Consider the following 26,557-nt stretch of genomic DNA (forward strand, 5'->3'; position numbering starts at 1 on the left):
CACTCTTTCAACCAGGGTTTCAGGGCACGGCTTCCTTGTTATGTTTTACGTGTGTTAACATGCTGTGCCGGCCACTGAAAGAGGAATGCAGCTCCAGATCATTGACATATAATGTATAAAATTAATCGCAGTAGGTGCCATACGATGAATCTCTTCCTTAGTAACCCTTTCCTAATGTCTTCAGTTAGCGTCTTTCAACTGAAAGCACCTCCCCCCGTCATTTGTTTAATTTGTTTTGAAAGGTTTTTAGAATGGTACCTTGCACAAGTCAGAAATAAACAAACCTGTTCCTTTACTCAAATCAATTCATTTTGTCTAAATTAATGGAGTGCTTTTGTTTAGTTTGCTTTTTTTTTTAGTTTTTCTATCGTAAGTCTACCCTAATATTATAATGTACAGTGCTGTGCAAAAGTCTTAGGCAGTCCAAAGAAATCTTTAAAGCTGTTTATCTGGGTGGCAAGTGTACTTTGGTTTAGAACAAAAAACACAATTTAACATTAGAAGATGTGCAAATTAAGAGTAACAGAGTAAAAATAATAATTTCTTCTGTTTTCTAAAAAGTTACTGATATCTAGTTGAATGGCTAGATGAACACCACTTCAGTTCCTAAACTTCTCCTCAGAGGCACATCAGCCTTTTGATTTTGTTAAATTTCACCGACAGCTCAATTAAATAATTAAATATATTGGTTTAAAACGTCAGTGACAGATTGACTAGCTGTATGAGGTGTGCTAGTGGCCAAGTCAAACAATACATGGCTGCACTGGACGGTCACTGCAAATACTAGGATGATTTTAGCAGAGGTTCTGAAATGACTAAGCTGACACACTTTGACAGGCATAACATCATAGATTTACACCAACACGAGGATAATCTAAACATCATTTTCTTTGCCTGCCTACGACTTTTGCACAGTACTGTAGATCAAGAGTTTTCAATCTGTATTGACCCAGTGTGCAAATGGCTGAGGTATTCTAGCATACATTTGCAGTGCTCTCTAGATTTTTATTTCAAGTACAGATTTTGTGTTACGTGTAAATAAGTTAAAGTAATCAGGACAGAATTTGTGGGTGTTCCATTTATTTTGGAATGTGTACAGGCTGATCTAATTCAGGAGGTCAAAATGACTCAAAGAATGTGTCATTTCTTGCTGGACACAGCACATTATTTCTTTTTCATTTTTTTGACGCATCAAAGCATAACCAAAAGAATACAACAGACCGGCAAACAGCATGTAATATAGTGTGTGTCACTATCTGACTGAAATTAAATGCCCATTTGTTTTTGTAAATTCTTCAGACAGTCTTATCTACAAGGCGGTGACTTGCAGATTATTAGTAGACAGACGATAGCAGTACAAAGAGCAATGAGAACCGGTGATCTGTTTCTGAATTTCCAAAGCAATTTATCCATACAGTACGGTTAAAAATGTCAGTTAATCATTAGTGAGTGAATACAGTACATAAAAACGATCTCTAAAAGCTCACAAAAGTGGTTAGAATAAAATGTAGTCAGCATCCAGGAAATCCCCTTTCATAACCATAACTGGAAGTCTATCTGCTCACTAAACCTCATCCACCATGTAAGCGGAAGTACGTACTGGGACAAATCAGCTCATGACGAATCTCATTACTCATAATAACTTTAGAGCACTTACCTTGCTACCAAGTAAAGCAGGTTTTACCAAGTTTTGTGTGCTGTCTGTGTGTGAGGAGACATAGTTATACGTAAATACTCCACATAGCATGTTCTGCCGTGATCTAGTTTGCTACAGTAACAACTATCATGTTCATTTTGCTATTATTAAAAACGGCAAGCAGTTTTTTTTTCTCCCTTGTGCTTCATATTTTTAACTGTGTGATTCTAAGACAAGACCTGTGTTAGATTTATGCAGATGTATTAGCTGCCTATATGAACAGATGTGGCTAAGTGGGTATACCGTAGCCTGACACCTCCAGGGTTTGGGGTTCCACTGCTGCTCCCAGCTTGGTATGTGGAGGTATGTCCTGCCTGTGTTCATCTGACTTTACTTCAAATACTCCGGTTGCCTCCACAGTCCAGAGACACGTGATTTTGGTGAATTGGTGTCCCTAACCTGTCATTAGTGCAGGGGTGGCCAATCTTATCCGCAAAGGGCCAGTGTGTGTGCGGGTTTTTGCTGCAACTCCCTAATTAGATTAATTGGAAGAGTGATTGGCTGAAGAGTCCACACTCCTGGGTTTGAAAAGCTGACCTACAGGTTACCTCAAAAACCTGCCTCCACACCAGCCCTTCGTGGATAATATTGGCCACACTTGCCCTTGCCATAGTGTGCGATTGTGTAAGACATGCTGTGTTATGTCAATAAAAAGCCACAGGAACACATGTCCAGTGGTGCATTTCCCAAAATCTCCCATTACAATTTACATAGTCAAGCCCATTCAGTTGCCTTGTGCCAGTTATGCGTGTTGTGAACACAGTTAGGAGCTATGCTTTGGGGACTGCAGCTCAGGTTTGATATCGTTCTAGCAGCCTTAAGTAGACTGACTATGAATGAGGCTTTACTCACATCAACTGTGGATAGGCCGAGTACCTGATCAGTGGGAGGGGCGATGGTGTTCCACGCAGGCTTATCCGGAAGGGAGGTTTCCCTGTAACATGTGCTGGTAGAGCATATTGTATTAGTCCTTAAATTACTGCACTGGCTTCCAGGGTATCACAGGATTAAGAGCTAAGGTCTGTTTCTGAATTTCCACCACACAACAAATCACCTCAGGGATGAGAACCTGAGTGCAGCTGTGCAGTGGGTGATACCTCAGCACCACACTAGTCTGAATGGACCAATGTGAGGTTTTTTCCAGTGGTTGGAGTACCAATCCTGCCACCAACCCCCAAGATTCCCCTGTAAGTTGGAGAACCTCCTTATAGGGCTGGATGTAGATTAATGTCATACCCAGGACAAAGCAATCGCAAAGGGCCTTGCTCAAGGTGAAGTAGTGTTTAGTGTATCTGTTTCCTGTCTGTGGAACAAGCTTCCAGAAGACTTCCTGAATGTCTACTAAAACTGTCAGCTCAGTTACATCAGGGCCTAAAACACTACTGTTTGCTGCAGTTTTTCAGTAAATTAAATGAGCAAGAATTTATACATACACTGCCACTACTATCTAATTAGTCAAATGACCACAAGAAGCAGTCTTCTTCAACAAATAACAATCAGCATGATCGAAATTGCCCTGCAGGCCTGAGGCAGTTCCTTCGGGCCATATTCTGGTCTTTTCATAGCCGGTTTAGCACGTTTGATCAGATGTCTGTGTGCTGAGATTAACATGCCACAGATGTGGCCATAGTGGAAAGGCAAGGTTAAACAGGAGAAGAATTAAGGAAGGAGTGCTTTTTGAGTGAAAGCCTTTTGTATTTAGTATATGTTTTGCCTCAGTTTTGTTTGTTGGCGTTATCTGTTAATATCTTTTCTTGTAGGGATTCCCAACCTTTTGTTGACCGGTAAAACTTGTTGGGGGGGGGGTTGGGAACCCCTATTTCAGCGCATGCAAATCATAGTAGCTGTACGTAGCACACATCCCTGTCAAAATGCACTCCTGCAACAGTGTTGTCAGTCGATAATCACATCTGTGGATCTTTTATTATCAACATCTACACCACCCACTGTTCACCATTGCTATTTGGTCCCGATTACTACTGTCTTATCAGTCATGACATTGCATAGAGTACAGTGCAAAAGTCTTAGGCAGCCAAAGAAAATGTTTAAACGATCTTCATGTTGGTGTAAAACTATGACATTATGTCTGTCAAAGTGTGTCAGCTTAAGCCTAACCCTAACCCCAATGTTCGTCCATCCGACACACCCATGTATTTTTTGACTGGACCACTAGGACACCTTGTATAGCTAACCAACTTTTCTCGTTTTTAAACTAATTAAATTATGTAATTAAGAGAGATGGTTGTGAAATATAACAAATACATGTAATGACTGAGGTGGCCCTGAGGAGAGGTTTGGGAACCGCAGAGGTGTTCGTCCAGCCATCCAGCTAGATATAATTAACTATTTGGAGAAAAGAAGAAATACTTACTAGTTTGTGTAACATGGTCTAACGCTAAATTGTGTTTTTTATTCTGAGTGCTCTTACTACCCACATAACTTAAAAAAATATTTTGACTGCCTAAGATTTTTGCGCAATACTGCAGATGTCTGAAATACAAGCGTTACGTTTCATTTTTACTGCTTTTCATCTAATCTTTTCAATATCATTAACAATTAACATTTTTACTCATCAATGGCGCAAACCTGTAATTTTTATTATAGTGGCCACAAGAGGGCGCTCAGATTACAGACTTTCTAGTGATCTTCGGCTCTGGTACCTTTGTTAGAAAGCGGTTCATTAAAAACTTACGCGGAACCAGCGTTCTTTCTAGGCAATCGGCTTTTTCTTGTCTCAGGAATATGGGAAAAATACATGCTGTTATTTGCATTCTGTTAAGATATATTTGTCTTTGAATGTAAACGGATTGTGATAAAAAAAAGGTGACCAACATTGAGCTTGAAAAAATGTAGTGTGTCTGGTTGTAGTCTTACAGCAGGGTTTGGTCTTTGATGGAAGGTTGTATTTGTGTGACTTTTATGTAAGCGAGGATGCAGCTGCCATATTGCAACATGAGCAACTTTCTGCAACCGTATTTGTTTGAAATTTGTTGTATATATACACACATACATTTTATAAACAGGCTAAGGAGCATTTTATTTAGCTTTTATTTAGTTGAGTTTGAAGTGTGAATTATTAAAAAGCTATGAATTAGCATGACAAACAAGATTTTTCTCTGGTTTCATTTGGGTTTGGGTTACAGCATTTTAATTGAGTTGGGATGGACTGATGGCTAAGGAGAGCTCCTCCCTCCCTTGCTTCTCTGCTGTTAGCACTGAGTGTGCCGAGTGTGATTTCCCTGTGTCTGTCACGCTGACGGATATCCAGGACGGCTGTGGTCTAGTGGAATTAAGCCATCCGCAAGATTGATTTTCTTTCTCTGGGTAACCGGTTAGATCTAGCTGAGAACCACAACAGGCATTTTTTTTTTTGACTCAACACACAGTCAGCAGCTGTATTGAACTTTGTAACACTTGCCCTGTCCTTGGCCCTTCTGCTGCTGGACAGACAGATCTGCCTGACACACAAAGGGATGTCACATAGCATCAGCTGTTTTTCTGCTCTTTCTGTGTCCCAGCAGCTGACATTTGTTTACTGTACTCGTTCCGTTTTACGCTGGGTGACTAAGCCAGTGGTGCGGATGGAAGCCAGCCTGTTGCCATGGCGCAAAGACTGCTATTGTTTTTGGTGTCTTCTATGCCTCTGCAACTTGCCTTGAGATGGAAGAATCGGTTTGATCCAGTCTGTCATCACCAAGGATGATGTTCGGGCCATTCTGCAGTCTGATTCAGATTTCTTTCTCTTTTTAAGAATGTCTATAAAAATACAGACCTACTATATAATACATAATATGAATAAGAATCTTTACTTTACGTTCCTCTGCGCAGCTTTTCAAGCTTCTTTTGAAAGGTAGGTTACCATGTTCTGTCCTGGGCGGAGCCTTCATTGACACTTTAAAACAGGTGTCACTTGCAGTGAAGTATCTGCATTCATTTGTGAATCCTATTCAGAGCAGAATTGCACTCGGACCTGTAATAAAACAGGCAGGGTGATGGTGAAGTGATCCATATCTCCTCGATCTGAAAGGCGGGGGCTGATCACCTCTAACATTGTGATAGCATCCAGTAAGGAACCGATTAGACTGGAGTCAGGGGCATGGGGGGGATTCAGGGGACAGGGAACATTATGGCGCGGAGCCCCCGACCAACCCTGACCTTGAACTACAGCTTCAGGGAACAATAGAGTGTTCTGGTGCCTGATCTGCCTGGCCCCCAGCCAAAGGGGACACGAGGGCTGCAGCCAGGTAATTAAGCATTGAGCTAATCCAGCCTTCCTGTCGTCGCTGTGACGTCCCCTTATCCATTCCAGTTTTTATGAGTTTTGGCAGCTTCTTTTTCTGAAAACTGAATTTTAATTAAAATTTGGTTTAATGGAGTTGTCATTCTAAAACTCATTTAAAGCGGTTTGTTTTCTTTATGTATTAAGATATAATCTACATACACTTAATATGTTATACTTAAGATTTACATTAATGGCCGATCTCAGTGGTGAAGTCCTCTCTACACTGGTATTAAAATAACTTGAAAGGACATTGACTTCACTCATGTATGCATCCCAACCTCTGATTGACTCATTTTGTCCTAAAAGGATCCTGAAACTTATCAATACATTGTTGTTGAATGCATGCATCTTTTATGGAGAGTTTGGTATCAGCTAATACGGTGCAGGATCCACCCTTGTTCTGGAATATGTGCCTGTAACTGGAGAGGACCACACCCTGCCGTTTGTCAATGCGACCCTGAAACAGGCTAGAAGCTGCAGTGCGGCACCTTGCACACGGGTACAGAGATATACCTGTTCTTTGACACTTATTAAATTCCCCAGTGCAGCCAATAGCAAACAAGTGCAAATGATGAACACCTGTTTGTGCTCTTCTGGTTGTTATACAGCTTCATTGTGCAGTCGAACGGCTGCATGTCAGCAAGCATTTGAGTACTTGCTGTTTCTGGCTTATAAATGCTACATTTGACTTAGTCTATATATGCAATTGCAAAAAACAACTTAAAATTTAATTCAAGATGTTTTGGTATTAAAGGAATTTTTTACCGTCGTTCATGCATGTACTTATTTTCTTAAAATTGTTTACATGTATGCTGCCATTTTGTTGAGGGAAACCACAGAAAAAAAAAGCTTGCTTGAACAAAGGAGATAAAAGTCATGAACTGTGTAGGTTCATTGTCTCGTTCATGTGTCTCCAGGGAAAGGGGTCAGATAACTGGCGATTCAGAGAACAATACGGTGAATAGGTCGAGGTATGTTAATCGTGTTAATAATCATTAAGGGAATGTGACCCCCACCTCAAATGACGCTAGCTTGTGCCTTAACACCTTGCCTGGGACATTGGGCAGAGACAGACGCACAGGATGATGTACCTTAGTGCCGGCATTCCCCATTCAGCATAGCACGCATCCGGTCTAAGCTGGCTCTCCGTAAGACCACTGGCCCCAGCTTAATGTGAGTCATTTAATCTGTGTGCTACAAAGCGGCAACAAGCATTCACACAGGCCCTGACGCAGGTACACACACATGCTAGCTCACCATCTGTGGCCATTTACACAGGAACATCTGCCTCATCCAAGATTACACTGACTCTTGTTGGTTCAGAGCAATTTCTCCACTGAGACACAGCTAAACAGGTCTTGGTATCACTGGCCATTACAGAGGATTGATGATAATGTTTTTACTTTTGTGAGGTGACCTTGAGTGTTCCGAAAGGCACCTTTTAAATAAAATGTATTATTAGAGGTGGCAAGTTCAGGTCCAAAACTACAAATCCAGACAAAGATTTTGTTTTAACCAACTAATTGAGTACTCTGTGATTGTGACTCTTTATACTCAACTGTTTGGTTGAAAGAAAAAACTTGGTCTGGACTTTCTGAACCTGAACTTTCCACCTCTGTGTATTATTACTATTACAATTTTTATTTTATCGTTATTAGTATTATTACTCCAACTGTCTAAACATTTCATAGGAACACTGGTAAAGGAAACTTAATTCAGCTCAATGTCAATGTGGATTTTTTTTCCTGTGCTTTGAGTAAATTATGCAGTTCTGGTGGATGAGGGTGTTGTGTTCTTGTACCAAAGCTAAGCCACTACTGTTTACAATGATGCGGCCTTGGTGCAGGCCAGGCCTGCAGAGGAGAGGTATAAAACGCACCTCCTCTAGGCTGCCTGCAGTGTCAGCCAGGACATGGGGGCCTCCGGGATCCTTCCCACAGCTCCTGCTCAGTGTTGTTTGAACATGCTAATCTCCCAGGAATCGGCCTGCCATTCAAGGAGATACAATCTACACACAGCCCAGCCAGAAGCCTGGGCCCAGTCTCTCTAAGGTTCCGGCCGTGGGCAGTATTTGTGCATGATCTGCACATGGATACCATCTTTCCTGAGATTCCTTCCGACCCGGAGAGAATGCTAACAAGGCTGTGCTCACATTATGTTCCAGTGATGTCAGACTCATCTGCTTCTGAATTTTTATGGTACTAAATGATAGTTCATTATTTGTACTCTTAGCACCAATGTATTTCCTGCAGAAATAGCACCGCAATATGCACTTAAATATCCACTTAACCCACTTAAATGTCTGCTTATAGCTGAAAGTGAGATGTCAAAAAAAATCGAGCTAATTAAGTAAGTACTGTACTGTATGCTGGATTTAAAATTAGGTGTGTTCATTTCTCTTTAATTATAAAACGTCAAATGATTTCTTAGCAATTTTCATGTGTCGTTTTGGGAATGTAATAACTACACATAACTTCTTTGAAACGTGAATCATGCCAAAAGAAATTTAACTGTCTGTCTATTTTACGTTGAAGATGTTTTCAGCTGACTATTAAAAAAAAAAAAAAAAAAAAAACATTTTTCAGCTAATGAATACTCATAATTAAATTTCATACAAGGGTCACTTAATGACACTCATTAGCTACTTCAGTAGTAATAGTGGTCCATTGCCTATAGAATATCCTGGACTATTTGATACACGGATTTAACATTGTGCTGGAATATTCCTGGAATATGTATGGCAAATGTAGCCTGTTCTGTTAGCTTTAGCAAGTGTGGCTATTCACCTCTGACTACAAGCTGATATTGGCAGCAAAACTGATGCTGACTGGATGGTTTAATTTATCGCACTACTTGCTGTCAACTCCAGACACTGCAGTGTGTGGGAATCCCCAGAAGACAGCTGTTTCCTAGATGCTGGAACCTCCACGTCTGGCACAAACAATCACAACTCATTCAGGATTGCTTAGGTCACACATAGTACCCATTGCAAAGCTTTAATGAACAATAACTGAATCTCTTGATTGTGTCTTTGTGTTTTAAAAGCAGGTATACATAATAAAATGACCGGCGGAGGTGATATTTCTTTAGGTCATGTCTTCATTATTTTATTTGAATTCGAAGAAATTTTAAACAAAGCAAAACCTGACATAATAACTTAACCTCTGGACATTAAAAATGTGTCCCAACAATAATTAATTAATTAATTAAATTGTAGAAAGTATGTAGAACACTTGTATCTATCACACATTTCTCATACTGATTTTAAAATCTTAATTATCCCCATAGCCCCATGTGCTCCATTGGCTGTGAGTATGATTGACTTTTCATTATTAGTAGAATATTTGTCCATTTAAATTTTGCTGCTACATTTCTGTGCCAATAAAGCATGCCACTTATCATCGGCCAATACTGAGAATTCATAGTTGTATGTGAAACATTAACCCAGTCAATGTGGTCCAAAACTATCAATATTGTTTTTAATCATCAAAAAAATATTTTAATCACTGTGGGGCTACTGTACAAGGTGTTCTTCATAATTCTTTGGAGTTTAACAGCCATTTTGCTAAAGGCCAGTCTGTCCCTTCGACTTATGCTGTCATGATGCTGAAACTATTCTCCTTGACACATGAAATATTTTATTAGATTTGTGACAAACACACCTATAATTCTGCAGTTTCGCCTCCTTTGAACTGCCTCATTCTATTTTGAAAATAATGCCCATTGCAGCTCATATTTCAGGGCGATTTGTCAGACAATACTGCTAATTACCATGAAACATAAAGTGACTCACCGCTGCAACTGAGTTTGAAATTGCACTTCGGGGAAGTGCTTTTTTTTCCAATAATTTTGCCCCCCTCATGCAATTCATTGGAATAATCTACATATAGAAAAATACTGTTCATTGATATTTAAATGTTTTAACTTCCCATAAATCTTTCAGTTTTAAGTAGTTCATTTCAGTCAATGTACATAGTCTGTTTTTGTTGCAGTATAAATTGAAATGTACTGGAATGATGGTATATGCAACTGTTTATTCGTGCGGGCGACCACTGCCTGTCTCTTACGGCTTGATTGTGGGGGGAGTTATGACAGAACCTCCAACTGCTTCTTTATTTAGCTATTCTTTGTTAATGCTTTAGATGTGCATTGGCTGGCCTACCAGGACTAGGGCAATAGCTGTGGTCACCACTTCCCGTTGCCTGCAGTAAGATCCTGTTGTTTGGGGGCTGTCTGCCTACCCATAGTCTGGGCTACTGATATGACAAATATGTGAAGAATGTGCTACGGTCCTGATCCTTAGTTTTCTTTATGGTCTCTGGGCACATTTGTGTCTATCTGATAATGTGCAGTTTTTAAATAAGATGCATTCAAATGGAAAGTGAATGGGCTATCATGATGCAGAAAGTATTAAGCCTGGCTAAAGCCAGTGCTAGCTACTTCAGTATTGTCGCTATCAGAGGCGCAGTGACAGGACAGGCAGGGCAAGCAATGGTCTGGGGCCCCGAGCTGGGAGGGAGCTGGGAAACCTTTTTCACAGGCTTTGAATATTTAAGCCTGTCTTTTTAAACATTCCTTTTCGAAACTGTAGCCAGTGGACTTAACCTTCTTGCTTATCGTTACAGTTATCAGGGTTAGGAGACAGGCCATTCCTCTTCCTTACTTGCCAGGATGCATCTTATTTTCGGGCCTGGAATGAGACCATATCGACTCACAGGACTATTTATGGGAATTGTTTATCTAGTTAGAGAAATATTTACAGGATCAGCCGCCCTGCTTTTACAAGAATAAACAAGGTCCCTAGCAGTGTTTTTTTTCCTCTTTTTGGAATATTATTCATTATCACTAATGAAGGAAACGGCACCTTGTACTTATTTAATTGTAACTATTCTCCAGAAACAGTGAAAACTGCATCCACTTGGAAAGATTATAAATAAAAACTCTGATTTGGAAATACCCTGAAGGAGAGAAAAAAACACCTTTTCTCAAGAGAGTTCCCCATTGCACAGGATAGAAAAACTCTGTGTTCCACAGATATCCAGCTTACAGACACAGTCTATTTATAGATTGTTTTCTGGGCATTGTGTCATTCTCATAACACAGATGCATGGTGATCGGAGTTCAAAAAAGAAACAATCTGTGAATTATGATTTTTAAAATTACAGGGTGATTATTTTTTTAACTAACCTCACCTACCATAAAACTTAAAGATAATGTTGATTATATAATTTTTGCCAAAAATGAAGAAAATGGCCATATTTTCTGCAATACTGCTTATGGTTTATGTAGTAAGACCTTGCTGGAGTGTCTGTCTTTCTGTGTGATCCCTAACCTGTATGGTTTTGTTAGTAATGCCATTTTCCACCCAGATCCCATGGCAATATCACAGCAAACCTGAACTGTATGTGTATCATGGATTTGATCATATGTGAATATTGCCTTGATATTTGCCCTGTGGTATGAAGATACATTGTGATGGCCGTGAATGGATGAGGCCAGCCAGTGAGGTCGAGGAGATGGTGAGGGCAGCAGCTGGCGGCTCAGCAGCCTCACACCTCCAAGTTTGGGAGTCAGGGTCCTGCTCTTGGTCTGTGTTCATGCATGTTCATCCTGTGTGTTGTGTATTAAGCACACTATGTTCGGAATTAATTTTAAGCAGACAACTGGAAGGACACAAGACGCAGAACTGGTAAAAAGAAAGATATCTCTTTTATTTACGAACCAAACAAAAACCCTACACGAGCCATCCACCTCTGCTACCGGCGGGAAGTGAACTGCGCCCCTCGTGGCACAGTATCAATGTACATATTGACCGGAACAACAGATAAAAGCCCACCACCAGGGGTTTATCAAAATATAAGTCTTCTTCTCCATTAACCTCTCTGTGTTGGAACACCACACTGTGTTGCATAGATCTTCTGCAGTTAGGAGAGTTACCTCTGCAGTTAGGAGAGTTACCTCTGCAGTTAGGTGAAATGCCTTCTCTAAATCACCCACACTTGCTGAAAGGAGAAAGGCATGACATCTGGCTTCTCTGTGGATGAATAACATAACATCTACAGTATAACATAAGATTGGCACTTAACAGAAGTAATCTAGTTGTAACGATATTTCAGTTTCATTTTAGACATGGTGGAAACGTAATAGCCGATGAAGCTGTGGGTCTGGCGGCACTTTAGATACTTTTCTCTGGAAGTTTAACAAATGATTCATAGAGCAATGCCCGCTTCTTAATCGGTGGCCATTTAACATTGACTTCGAGAGGCATAACAAGATGTTCCGCTGTATGCCGATTATCCCCCGTGCAGCGGTTTATAGGTCAAACAGGAATAAATAGCATATAATTTATTGGTCTTGTTTGTACAAGTAAGTGTGTGATTCGGTTTTCATATTTAATAACGTGTAAATGGAGCACTCTTAAGCACTGATTGTTTTTGGGGTACCATTTCAATTGTCCTTGAAAGCCGAATATGCCATTTTGATGAACAATTAAAATAAAGCTAATGAATCCACACAACCATTTCAAATGATGTATAAACGTTCTTTGTTTCACCACAATAAATATGTTTTTAGAAGCATGACAAGCTTACCAATGGAATCGTGCATTAAACAGTGCGCTTTCACTTCTTCTGCAACCTTCTACTATCCGAAGTGTGCTTTCCAGGCGGGGCGTTCCCGGTGGGGATGTAAAACACTAGTGATGTCATTCTGTAAATAAGTCTGGAGGCTGGAGTAATGCCGGGAACCCTTTATATAGGGCGATTGGAGCTCATGATCTCGTACTCATGACCGAGCGACACAGGATCACTGATCTCAAAGACCTTGTGAAGCAATCGAAAGCTTCAGCGTCCCGGAGAATTAAAAAGACAGACATGTCGACCTACTTGTCTTCCGACTCCCACCGTGTCAGCCCTTCGGTCTACGGGAACCGATTCGACACGGCCAACCGCAAAAAGGCTTCGGCGAACATCTTCGAGAACGTCCATCAAGATGCGCTGATGAGGCTCTTCCAGAAAACGGGGGACATGAAGGCGGAGGAAAGGGTGAGGAGCATCTACTCCTATGCTCACGACCCCGAGGAGACGGCCAAAGCTCTCATGGCACTAAAGCAGAGGAAGAAGGACAAGTTCCTGCAGATTGCAGGCGTAATCAGGCAGTTTCTCAAACTGCGCTGAATCTTGTATGAACTCGGGGAAACTCAGATGATTTGAAGAGAACTACGGATGAGTCTGGACCGACGGCGGAGAAAGTGCATGACATCGGCAAACACGGAGGTGATGCCTCCAGCTGAGACAAAGCCAGATGCAGACTGCGCTACTGCTTCACCTGTCAGCGGTGCCGGACCAGGTGACCGATCCCAACGTGCTGGTCCCAGTTGGACAGATGGAGATGGGCTGGACAGAGCTACCAGACCGAGCATGCAGCCCCGCACGACTCCTGATCGCTCTTCCCTATGCATTTGTTATAATGCAAGAAGTAAAATTCACCTCAGAGGTGACCAAAATTGCCTATTATCTATAGTGCCGACGACCTACTCCTCAGTTTTATGAGAAAAATGCCAAAGCCCTTTATGTATCTGTTAACGTGTCGTAGATACTCTAACACTGTTCGTTATTGATCACTAATTTATTTTTGATTTAATAAAAACATGTTTCATATACCTTGCAGTTTCGATAATAAATTATTATACTTAACAATCGCTTTATTCTTTTCATTGACTGTAAGTGGTTCCTTGTTGACGGTCTTATCTTAAAGGTGTTAACGATAGTTATGTAGCCTATAGGTGTCATAAAAAAGAGGGTTGGGACATTTATTGGTTAATTAGCCTTTTTTGGTAATACAGGTATTAGTACCTGTCTGCAAAAATACCAGTTAATCAGTAGGGCACATTCTACGCCACATAAATATGTTTTGAAATCTGACTGCCATGCCACAGGGATGAATACATTGCATGCAATTGACGTCAAAACATTCCATTATACAAAATCTGCGCGCTCTTTTTTATGGAAATGTGTGTTTCGCATTTCACCAATAGCCCCTGACTTTCTGACCTTCCGCCCAGACAGTGTGAACAGAACAATGAGGGTGGTAAAGTAAAGCTGGTGATTGTGGGGTGAGCCGGGGAGAGTATATTCTGATAAACCCCAGTAATCCTGGCGTCACACACCGAACAGCCTCAGTTTATTAACTTGAATTTAGGAAGCTGACGATTATATGTGCTTTATATATTAAATATAATCACATATTAAAATTATATTAAATGCAGCTTAAATAAACATCTACATCTTAAATTATATTAAATCCAATTAAATTAAACAAATGAATTACAAAATATGTTGTTTGTCATTGTTTACCTACATACAATTTTCACATTCAAATTTTCACTTAATATTAAAGAACACATATTGAGAGACTAATAAAAAAACAAGAGGAGTAATTGTCGTGAAGACATACTATATCTTGTCTAAATGACCGCAAATAATTCAGTGAGAGATACTGCCTCAATTAATTCCCTGTGTCAGACGAGGCCATTTGGAGAGGGGCTGTCACAGGCTGCCTGAGGTCATTCATATCCATTGAGTTTCTTGTTCTGTGGCTTATCTGACCAGCACAAACCAGTTTGGAGAATGAAACTGCCTGCGGGGCTGTATTTGTGTAAGGTGTGCTGCATCTGCCCCCACGCCACTGATAAGCGGCCTGTTGTTTGAACATTGCTGAGGCAGGGACAAGTTCAGTATCCTATCTGTTTTTTCTTCATACTTTGAATCTGCATGTGGGAACCATCAAGGAGTGTTACAGTTCATTTAAGAACAGTCCCTTAATAACAGCAGAACAACTTTTGACATCATAGAATCAAACTATATTGCTTTATATTGGTTGAATTCTTGTTACATTTTTGTGGGAATTTGGAAAAGAAAGTTAAAGCTGAAAATCAAGTATGTTCGAGTCCCCTGATATTTCTGGGCTTATATGCCTACTATCCCCAGCAGAAATGGCATTTTTTAGGAGATGTATAAGATATTAAAGTGGATATTGGAATGTTAATGTTAGTCGCAGGGTCAGTGATTTCCCTCAAGCTTCAATAGCTAAGATGCAGACAACTGGGCGTCTATTAATCTCATTACACTGACATTCCAGCCACTGGCCCAAACCGGTTCTGAGGGAGGAGGACAGTGAGGTGTCACCTGACCCCTGTTCTGTCCTTCCAAATGAAACCCAGCCCTGAGGCATTTTTTAATCAGGTGTGTGCAGGCACATGCATGTGAGAGGGCGCTGGGGTGCCCAAGCACCAGCCCCTTTAAGCCAAATGATTGAAAATGCCCCCCTTTTGAGGTTTTAACTGGCCCTTTTCAATCACCAGCAATCATGCAAGATTGACCAATGGGGACCCAAGTTCAGGAAACTTGATGATCACCCATGATCTCACTAAATTTAGTGAGAGGACTCCCCCCCCCCCCCCCCCCCACACACACACCTACCTAAGTCGAGGACCTGCCCCTCAAAAAGTCTCTGAATTGCACAGGGTGAGTACATAAGACATGTGAACGTAGACAATGGATTGATGGATGGGTGTAGCCACTTACACGTACTGGGAGGTGTGTGTCGAACAGGATACTATCGTGTAGCACATATTTTCACATACATGCACGTCGGCTTAAACATTATTCCAAATAACTGTTTGCGTTTGTCTTCAGCTGCGTTTATTTGTGACAGAGCCAGCAAGGGTGGATTTTCGGCATATTTAATACCTTCTTTTATAACATAAAATAATAAACTACTACAAAAGAAACGTAGTTATTAATGATTTTGGATTTTTGCTTCCTGGTGCGTTTGACAGTCTTTGGTATTTATGGGTGTCCAGAAACAGGAGGTAAATGTTTAAAGTGGCAATTGTCCTAACTGTCATTTCTGGCGTCTGATGTTACTGCCTGAGCTATTCCCACCCTTTTCCTGTCCTTCAGTTCCAGCGGTGGGCACTTTGATGTCCGCAGACAGTATGGCAGACGGGCCTCCCAGCCTGTGTGTTTAGCCCATTTCCAGGGTGACAGGAAGCCGGGTTGAAGCACAGAAAAATGCAGACAGTGGCCTCCGAACAGGAACTGCCTTTATATGGAGAGCAAACTTCAGCTGCTTTTTATTCTGATGACACCTTATTACACCCTAAAGGTTACAGGACAGATTCTAAATTCAGCATGAAGAACAGGCTTCAGCATGGTTTGAGAAATTCAGAACAGAAATTTAATAGAATGGCACATGCCAACAGAGCAGTAACACTGTAATGAATACACTTCAAAATTATATAATCTACATCATAATGGAAACTCTTTTGTTTCTTAAGATCAGCACATAGACAGTTCCCAGAATTCCTTGTTAAATGCCATCTTCCAAAGATAACATGCTGCAGATTTTGGCAGAATTTTTATTTGCCTCATTTGTTAGCATCAACACCAAGATAAATCAAATAAGACATGATTGCTCATAGTATACGAGTTAGCGTAATATTTTGAAAATAGATCAAATGTGGGTTTTTAATAAATGGGGAATTATTTCTAACTTTAAAGGACTTTTTCCCACAAAAAGGAAGGGGATTAATATACTCAAGTAAACAATGAAAACAGACAGCTTCAAAATTACTATTTCATGTGTTAGTTTACAAAACTTAAAAGATCTCTTCTTGTTCAGTGCTTTACCATTTACATACAGGACAGCGCAAAAGTCTTAGGCAGCCAAAAGACACGTTTAAAGCTATTTATCTGGGTAGTAACTGCACTGCTTCTCAGAACAAAAAACACAATTTAGTATTCGTATATACACAGATTAAGAGAAACAAAATAAAAACTAGCAAGAATTTCTTCCAAAAAGTTATTCATATCGAGATCAACAGCTCTACTCAGGGGCACTTCAGCCATTCCGTATGATTATTAAATTACAACACCAGCTTACTTAACTTCATCCATCCATCCATTTTCCAAACCGCTTATCCTATTGGGTCGCGGGGGGTCCGGAGCCTATCCCAGAATCAATGGGCACGATGCAGGGAACAACCCAGGATGGGGGGCCAGCCCATCGCAGGGCACACTCACACACCATTCACTCACACATGCACACCTACGGGCAATTCAGCAACTCCAAGTAGCCTCAGCATGTTTTTGGACTGTGGGGGGAAACCGGAGTACCCGGAGGAAACCCCACGATGACACGGGGAGAACATGCAAACTCCGCACACATGTGACCCAGGCAGAGACTCGAACCCGGGTCCCAGAGGTGTGAGGCGACAGTGCTAACCACTGCACCACCATGCCGCCCTACTTAACTTCATTAGTAAAAAAAAGTTAATGAAATATTAGTTATCTATACGAGGTGTGCTGATGGTCAAATAAAAAAAAATGGGTGTATTGGAAGGTTGCTGCAAATAGTGATTTTAGTAGTAGTTTTGAAATGGCTGATTCACTTTGACAGGCATAACAGTTTTATACCAACAGGAAATCATTGAAAGATTTTTTTTTGCACAAAAAGACTTTTGCACAGTGCTGTATATAATTAATTTAACTGTAATGTCATGTCCTACTAGATCACTCACTGTCCCTATTTGCCAGTGTTGAAAACAGCAATTACTGCGTCCTTTCATAACTCAAGGTCATATATTGTGATAGACTAACCGGGCAGTAATTTATGAAAGAGACAAAGGCATCATTGTTTCTGCTCGTGCTTGTGTGAGTTATGAGTTTTCTTGAAAGACGCCATTCTGGAATGCAGGGATATTTTGCTGAAAATGAATAAATCAGTCAGGGTACAGTCAGACAATTCTGAACATAAAGCAAATTCTTTTTACGTATTCATGCATACTATTGAGGGATGAATACATTTACATTTACTAGAGAGACTCTGATCATGTTGAATGAGTTTGAACATTGTTTTTTTTTTTTTAAAGAAACATTGATGATGGTTTCTTCTGGACTTATCCCACACCGTAACCACCGTGACCTGTGATGTGGTCATGTGATAAGCTGACCTCTGCCCTACTGTGGGAAGCAACAATGCAGTTGACACAGTTGGTTCTAGGCGCATGGTTTCAGACACGTCAGTGACACCTCAGTGGTTGTGCATGGTTACGTAGACACGCAGTAGGTCACAAGTTGAGTCATCCATATGCAGACACATAGAGTACTCCAAAAGGCAGGCATTTTTTCATGTTAATAATTCCATCCAATGAATGGTTATAGCTGTGCAGTAAGCTATTACTAATCTACTACTTTGTAATGCCATCCATTAATCATCCATCTGTGTCCCCTCTGAACAGAGCTGCTGGCAGTAGACCCAAGCTCTGCGTTGGCCTGTCCTAGCCTCAGCTCCCGTGATGATAATGCCCTTTCCTATCTATAGAGACAGGCTGTCCGTATGGCTGGGTGTGTTCGGTCACCAGCAGTGTGGCCGGGTGCAGCACAGGCAGAGGAGAGCCCCCTCCATTGTTCTCGATCGTTGACTGCACGCCGCGGCCCAGAGAGGCCTCTTCCTGTTCTGCCGCTTGAGATTCCCGGCAGGCTGGACGGCCAGCGCCTGGTGCAGACTCACTGTCTCGGTCTGTCTCCATGTTGCAGCCTCGCCATTGTTTTCTCGTGCGATCCTGACCACCCCCTCCCTTGCCCCCTCCCGCAAACTCTCCCCACCCTCAGCCACAGGTGCAGCTGAGCAGAGCTGTGGAGGAAATGCAGAACAATAGCTGACACTCGTCCTATTTATATATTCATGTGTTTTTCATTATTGGCATGATTATTATTAAATAGTGGATAACAATTTAAAATGTGACTTTCTTTTGAAGTCCAGTCCTTTTTAGACTTTTTTGGGGGAGGTAAAAATATGGATTGAGGTGTGGATAACATTGTATAACAAAACTCTGCTTTTTAGATTTTATAGATTTAGATTTTTTAAATTGTGGAAGGAAAATGAGTGATAGCTTAATCTGTTATAGGGGAGTACTTGTTTAATAATTACTAGCCCTCTCTGTAGTAATGTAGTGTACAAGGTGATGTAATTCATCCTAAGTTTTTCCTAATTGCAACATGTAGGTTTACATTCATGGTGATGTATTGCTCCACAGCTAAGTTGGTTATCTTAGGGCACTGGACTGGCTAATCTTGATTGGGTGTAGTGTGGCATGTGGTAATATGTGCTTGGTATTCCTCTTCAATTACACCATCTAGAATTTAATTCTGTACTTTGTACTGTAATAACCTGGTCTTTACCTGTCATATTTTGTGTCTATTTCAGATCTTGTACAAGTCCTTACCATGTAGAATACAGGCGCTCCTCTACTTACGAACTTTCAACTTTCGACTTTCAAATATATATGAACGAAGAGGACTGTAAGTCCAAATTGTGTCCATTAAGCTCCCGTTTCCTGTCCGCAACATCAATTTTTTTTTCTGCGCGCTAATTCCGCCCAGTACGACGTCTGGCCGCTACTCCCGCCGTGCAGCAGTGTAGTGTGCGTACTCCCAGCATCCTACTGTAGTTCTTTGTATTTGCATATACACTTAAAACGATGTTGAATAACGACTTACGAACATTTCAAGTTATTCCTGTCAGCTGGGAGCCCTAAAAAATATAATTGGATTAGTCTCGGCTGGGGATCCAATAAAATGTACTTTTACGGGGCCAAAATCTCTAGCAATGACCCTGTGCACCAGTATAAATTTCAAAACCAGAACTAACTGTGGAACCTGCGTCTTGTTTGTTTTTTGTCAGTTTTGCTGACATTGCTATATTTGATCTGTGTGTTTCTGGGTGGCTACCATGGTGCCTAACCCTGTCCAAGTAAACAGAAAGGATTTGTGTTATATGACGGAATTTGCAGAGTGCATGTCCTTTCATTTTTGGCATCCGTTCGTCATCTTGCCAAGGGCTCTTTGGACTGAAACACCTGGCTTTGTCCCAACAACAGCTACTCTACAGATCAGTACCAAGGTCACACTGCGAACTGCGAACTCTTGCTAACCTGCCAGCCATTACCCTTCAGTCTTCGATATTTTACCTGCCTCTTAATAACAATTAAATAGCCTCATAAACGTATTTCTCATTGTTTTAATGCCCGTTATGCCTCCACGTCACACCCAACAGTCTAGGGCCAGACATGTGAAAGAGAAGTGACAAGAAAGGCGGTGGATCAAACAAAAACCTTGGTCTATTGAATTTAGCCGTTTTATAAGAATCTTACCAGTCCCTGAAAGTGTTCTCTCCTTTTGTTGTTATTATAGCAGGAAGAGCCCTGTGGCTGCAGCTATGACATGTGAGTCTGTTCCGACTTGCTCTGCCTGACTTTGGCAAAGTCACTGTAACTCATGATGAGAGTATGACCAGTGCAATGAGGAAGATTAAGGCAGCTTTCTCTGGCCACTGGGGAGGTCCTGTCCATCCGTAGCTACAAAGAGAGGGGACCCTTTTTTGCTTGGCCACTCATTACACAAGATTTAATACTTTAAAACAAGTCTTTGATGTGTACATATTTTTCACAGTTTTTCTACTATTTAAAATCGCTTGAAATTTATAAGTGCGATATTCTCCCACGATGAGTAACTGAAAGATGGATTGATGCATATCATTGTCTGCTAACTTAGGTTAGATGAGCAGTAAGTCATGATTCATCAAAATACCTTAATTTGAGCAATAATAGAGTATTAGACAACAAAATAGCAACACTAATTGTTGTTCAGTTTGCTGCTGGTCCTCCATGTAACACCAGGACAGAATGGATAAAAAAATCAAATCATACTTTACTACTTTTAGTCTCTGTCCAGGTGAGTAATAATAATGAAAAAAAAGTCCATAAAAGGCTTTCATGCGCAAGTAAATCTTAAGAAACATATTAGTTTGTAAGCGTTCATACAAAATTAGATACCTTATGGTCATAGCTTAATGTTCAAACCAACTCATCTTAACAACTCATCACATCAAAGCAGGCCGTGTGTGTGTGTGTGTGTGTGTGTGTGAGAGAGAGAGAGAGAGAGAGAGAGCGCGAGAGTGGGTGGATGGGTGGGGCTGGAATCATTGCAGCCTTAATACAACATTTGGTCACCAAAAGCTTTTATACTGGTTTGCCCTTAACTAGGCTGACATCAGTTCCACAGGTTAGATGGAATGGTTATATGATGTTTATCACTATAACAACCCCCTCTTCTTAACTGTTGAATAATTCTGGCCCTATCTTTGCCTAATTGTGTCACAATACTAGGGCAGATTGTTTGTTATACCAAGAGCTTAGTAATTTTTTAAAACAGATCCCAGTTTCTATTTTACACTACCGTTAGCCCATTCTTCCATACAGAATTGCCCGCTGCTCAGTTTTCTCAAATGAACAGCATGTTTCAGGTCCTTCCACAACATTTCTATTGGGTTTAGGTCAGAGCTTAATACTTTTTTTTTGGCCAGTGAATAATGCCATATTTTACTTTATAGTTTTGATATCCTCATAATTATTCTAAAATGTAAAGAATAGTACAAATGATCCTTTTTAAGGGTAGGCATGTCCAAACTTTTGACAGGTAATGTACCTTGGAAGTGTAATCCCAGATTAGAAATTAAACATCCCTCAGAATAAACATGTTACTTTTGGAATGAATACAAGTATATTATATTTTTTTCAATTTCTAGCTAAAAGTAACATGCTGTCATACAGTTAGTGGCCACTAGATACAACACCTTTTTGTCCCCAAAGCAGGATTAATGAATTTTGTGTTTGGGTAAGACTTTCCTACAAAACATTGTTGCATGGATCCGTTATTTTCACACTTACGGCCCCCCTGTTAGCCCTGATGATTCTGACCATTCTCCTCAGACGTCTCTCATTAACAAGGTGTTTTCACCCAAACATTTGTTACTAACTGTGTGGTTTTCATTTATTGCACCATTCTCTCTAAACTCTAGCCACTGCAGCGTATGAATCTCAGGAAGGTAGCCATTTGAGATGCTGAACCCACCACGTCAGGCACCAACAGTCACACCGCATTCAGAAGCATCAGAATCACACGTCTAGCCTGTTTAGCTGAACAGTGAGTGGACGGTCAGTTAGTCATCAGATTCAGTTTCAGCCTTGTGGTTTGCTGCCTACAGGAGGAGCCTGTTTGCTATACCTTGTAGTTGTATTTAAATAAGTGTCAATGCGCGCATACGAGCCATTTGGGTACTGAAATGTACACGCATAGAGGCTGATCACCTCTTTTTTGCCTATAATCAGGGATTATGTCACAGAGCACAGATCTTCTTACCGCTCAGACGTAATCCTTAATCAGATTAGGACATCTAGAAATCTCTATGCTGTTGCAGACTTTAGACAGAGTTTGTGTTGATAAAGACATTTTGGGTTTAATATTTTTTTAAGGATAAAATTTATAATATTCTGTCATGGTAACTATTTTAGAAGGAGGTGAGCAATCGTAGCAGTAAAAAGAGTACTTAGCGAGTCAGGCTGTAATACGGAAACTACTAGCTGTAAGGAATTATGCCCCCATGTCTGCATGGGAGGACAGACTGCGTTGGCCTGTTCGTCTGTCAGGAAACAGTGGTGGCATGACTCACAGTGATGGTGATGTCATGCATGCTGATGTCATTTTGACACTTATTCCATTGCTATCAGCCTACACAGTCATGTTTAACAAACACACCATGTGCAATGCTACATGCTGGCAATTTTAAGGAGAATAGCAAATTAGCAGCAGATTTCACATGCAGATAAAGTATAATTTACTGTACTGCTTCTATTAACAGGGTTGAGCAGTCAAAAATCATGGAAAATGACAAATGTGTATCAGGTTTTTGATTTTTAAGCAATTTTACTGTCTATTTGATAATGAGAACATATATATATATATATATATATATATATATACACACAGAGATGTGTTTTAAACATAAATCTTCTTTTGACCTTTTATCCAGTACAGTGTATTGGGGGGAGGGGTGCTACTTATCCCAGGCAGCATAGGGCACAAGGCAGGACATCATCCTGGAGGTCACTATAAAAGCAATATTAAGTTTTTATGAAACAGGTCTTTAAATGGAAAAATAATTTTTGGCACAAAATCTAGCATATAACATAAATGAATAAAATCTAGTATGTATTCTCAGTGTTATCTTGACTTTTAATAGTCACTTTACTCATATCTGTGCTAACAAGGAAACACGTACAGCACTGCCCTGCGTTCCCATTGTAACAAAAAGGTACGTAAGAAACACGAACCGTAAAATCTTGCATCCTGTTTTCCTTATACCAATTTGCAATTTCCTGAGTGACAAAAATTATATTGTTATGGGATGAACGTGTAGTGTTAATGACCCACATTGTCTAGTTGTTCCTTAAATGTCTCTTTTCGAATTAGACAAAATAAAATTATGGAAAAAAAAGCTTGCTAGTTCTATTAGTTGGTCCTCGGTGACAGCGTAGCCTGTTCTTTTCAGAATACGACATGATACAGTATTATTCAGATATTTTTCCATTCTGATTATTTAATGAAATAAGTGACTTGAGTCTTTTGGGTATAACCTACTTTGAATGTTTCAAAAGTTATTTATTTTATTTTTATTCTATTTATGTTATCGAGTGTTTTTAGACAGATGACTAAATACAGCAATAATACTGAACATGAACTGAAACATTGTCGATTCATACGTAGGTGAGGCCTGTTGAGAAAATATCTTAAAACATGAAGAGTTTTTGTGGTTAAAGATAGGGGTCGAGTAGGGAATCAGAAATGTGAATTTCAGCACTTCAATCAAGTATTCAAGTATTCCTAATCAGTGTATTCTTTGTGAGAAGTAAGAACTTAATGCTTGAGTGTCTTTGTGGTACCTGCACTACAATCTCTTGGGTGTAGTCAAACCTCCCTTATCCAGGCAGAATGGGACCAAGTGGTGCCCGTACCTTACAGTATTAGTGATGTGTCGGTCACGAACGAAACGGCTCTTGGAGTCGGCGATCGGAGCCGGCTGCTGCCTGTGAGTCGGAGTTGGAGCTGCTTTTTTTCTTTCTCTATTTTTTTTTCCACCCGCACGGATTGGTGAACTACACGATGCGTTTCTGCACTGAGCAGGAGGGGAGGGGCGGTGTTATGGGGTGCATTCGACTTTAAGGCTTTAAGTCTTAAGTCGTCTTGTTCTTGTGAGGTTTTTGTACCATGTGACATGGTCACGGATGGGGATGTTTTGCAGCGCCGACTGAAGTCGGACAAAAAAATCCATAACCATGATGCATTGCGTTGGGATCAGAATGCACTGCTTTAATCCAGCGCTGGAAATGGCTGCGTGAAGTCAAACGCACCTATAGACAAATACAGCAATCGCACGCACAGAGACAGCAACAGGAAAGAAGGAGACGTGCGCGACAAAATGAGTGACTGCAGGAAACGGAGTAAAATTTGGATACGTTTCAATTGCATAGATATACAAAGGCAGGGTGTAAAGCTTGCAAGGTTAAAATCTCATATCGAACAGGCTCTACAAATAACCTGCATCGGCACATGAGAACTGTACATCCATCAGTGCAGTGGGAAGAAAAAAGACAAGCAAGTGCACCTACTACTAATGAAAGTGACAGCTTGTCTACTGCAACTGTTGAAAGTGCCAGTTTGTCAATGTCTACACCGTTATCCAGTACAGCACCACAACCACCTAGACCTACAACCTAGAGCTCTATGAGACAGTTTGCGCAAACAGAACACAACTGACAAGGAATTGGCTAAAATGATTGCACGTGATTTCCAACCATAGTAATTCATTTCACTAATAATTTTATATTATTTCTGGTAATAAATTCATTCAAGCACCAAAAAAAATCTGAAGAGCCACTTGGGAGCCGAAAGAGCCGGCTCTGTTAAGTGAGCTGAGCTATAAGAGCCGGCTCTCTTAAAAAAGCCGGAATTCCCATCACTATTCATAACCCCGGGACTCTCAGTCCTGATTGCAGCTGTGTTCCAAACAGCAATTCGACATTGCAAATCACAGGCCTCCATGAGAAGACATTTTGGCTATAAGGCACCACCAAGAACTGGTACCGTGCAGAACACAATCTTGTCACTATACTGGTCTCACTTGGTCCTGGAATTAATTGGAGGGGCTCTTACGAGAAGACGTCATTTCCAACCATAGTAATTCATTTCACTAATAATTTTATATTATTTCTGGTAATAAATTCATTTAAGCACCAAAAAAAATCTGAAGAGCCACTTGGGAGCCGAAAGAGCCGGCTCTTTTAAGTGAGCCGAACCATAAGAGCCTGCTCTCTTAAAAAAGCCGGAATTCCCATCACTACCTTTTTGAAGTCATGGATTTTGCACAGTTTTATGCGCCGCTGTAAGTTCAGCTCCGCCCACAGCCTCGTCCTCTAGCTCGCTCTCCATTCGACGTTCGCTCCGCCTCTACGTGCAGACTCCGCCCACAACTTTCTGTATGCGGCATTCGTCACTTCCGTCTTCCGAAGTGGAAAGCCGAACGCAAGGTCTCGGGCTGATTTCCGCTTTGCCCTTGTTTGTACTTTCGCTTGTTTTTATACTTGCTATTCGGTTGCGAACTCTCGCCCGGTTTTTGGTTAACGTCTTCGCGTGCCCCACGGACTTTGACACTTTGATCTCTGTGTGTTTTGTGTGTGTCAGGTGAATAGGGAGTGACTGGCATTTTGTTTTGTGAGTTTATGTTGTATGCTGTTGTTTGGATAGGGAGTAAGGTGTAGAATTTGTCGTTATGTTTTTGTTCTCTCTACACTTAGGTAAATTAGCTTTGGGTTGCGTTCAGAAGCTGGGTTTTGTTTAATTTCATTATAGTCATTCTTGAGTCCTTTTGCACCGGGTTTATTTGTTCTGTGTCCGTGGCGTGTCAATAGAAACAGAAAGAAAATTTTAAAATACCCCTTTGTTCACGTGTGTTCCCTTGTCCATCGCACCCTGTCCTTCCTTTACTTCACGTCCCCTTTCCCTTTGTCTGTTACGCCCCAACCCTAGACTGGGGCTCGTAACAACAGCTGCTGGTTGTGTAAAATTAATTTGCGCATGCGCGTGCCTAAAGCTACCCGGTATTGGAGTGAAATGCCCGTATATTGGAGGTCCGGATAAGGGAGGTTTGACTCTATGAAATAACAGATAAATATATATTGATCCTATATATTGATTCATTTTCCAGCCAAGCACAAGTCTGGGGTAAACTATAAACCGCATGCCTTTCCATCAGAGAGCACATGTATTCAAACAATCCGACTAAATTTATGATACCAAGTAGGCTTAGGGTTTTTGAACAAAGCTCATACAACATGGGGAGAACATGCAAATTCCACAGACAGATGCAGCATTCAAACCTTCAACCGCAGAGGTGTAAGGCACTGGCTGTGTCCTAATTCAGGGGCTATGAAGGATGCGATCTCCGTTGCCTTTGTAGGCCGCTTCCTTTGAAGGTTCTCTAAAAATCTGTGCAATGGATCTTGGGATATATTGGGTTACGACAGATCCACCGGGTGCATCCTTCGCACCGTGGGAACAGGACGATGGATTTCAAGGCTGCAATTGAAAGAGCCTTTGAAATGGGGTAGCCTTGTCGTGCTG

The 26,557-nt window shown here is 40.9% G+C and overlaps 1 protein-coding gene across 1 annotated transcript; it reads left to right on the top strand.

Moving 5' to 3' along the window:
• Positions 1-12,737: 12,737 nt before the first annotated feature.
• On the top strand, positions 12,738-13,284 carry LOC125717843 (transcriptional and immune response regulator-like). Its single transcript, XM_048991157.1, has one exon. It carries the CDS (start codon positions 12,764-12,766, stop codon positions 13,151-13,153), a length of 390 nt encoding a protein of 129 aa, XP_048847114.1. The 5' UTR covers positions 12,738-12,763; the 3' UTR covers positions 13,154-13,284.
• The last annotated feature ends 13,273 nt before the right edge of the window (positions 13,285-26,557 follow it).

This window comes from Brienomyrus brachyistius, chromosome 2 (genome assembly GCF_023856365.1).
Source record: "Brienomyrus brachyistius isolate T26 chromosome 2, BBRACH_0.4, whole genome shotgun sequence".
NCBI lineage: Eukaryota > Metazoa > Chordata > Actinopteri > Osteoglossiformes > Mormyridae > Brienomyrus > Brienomyrus brachyistius.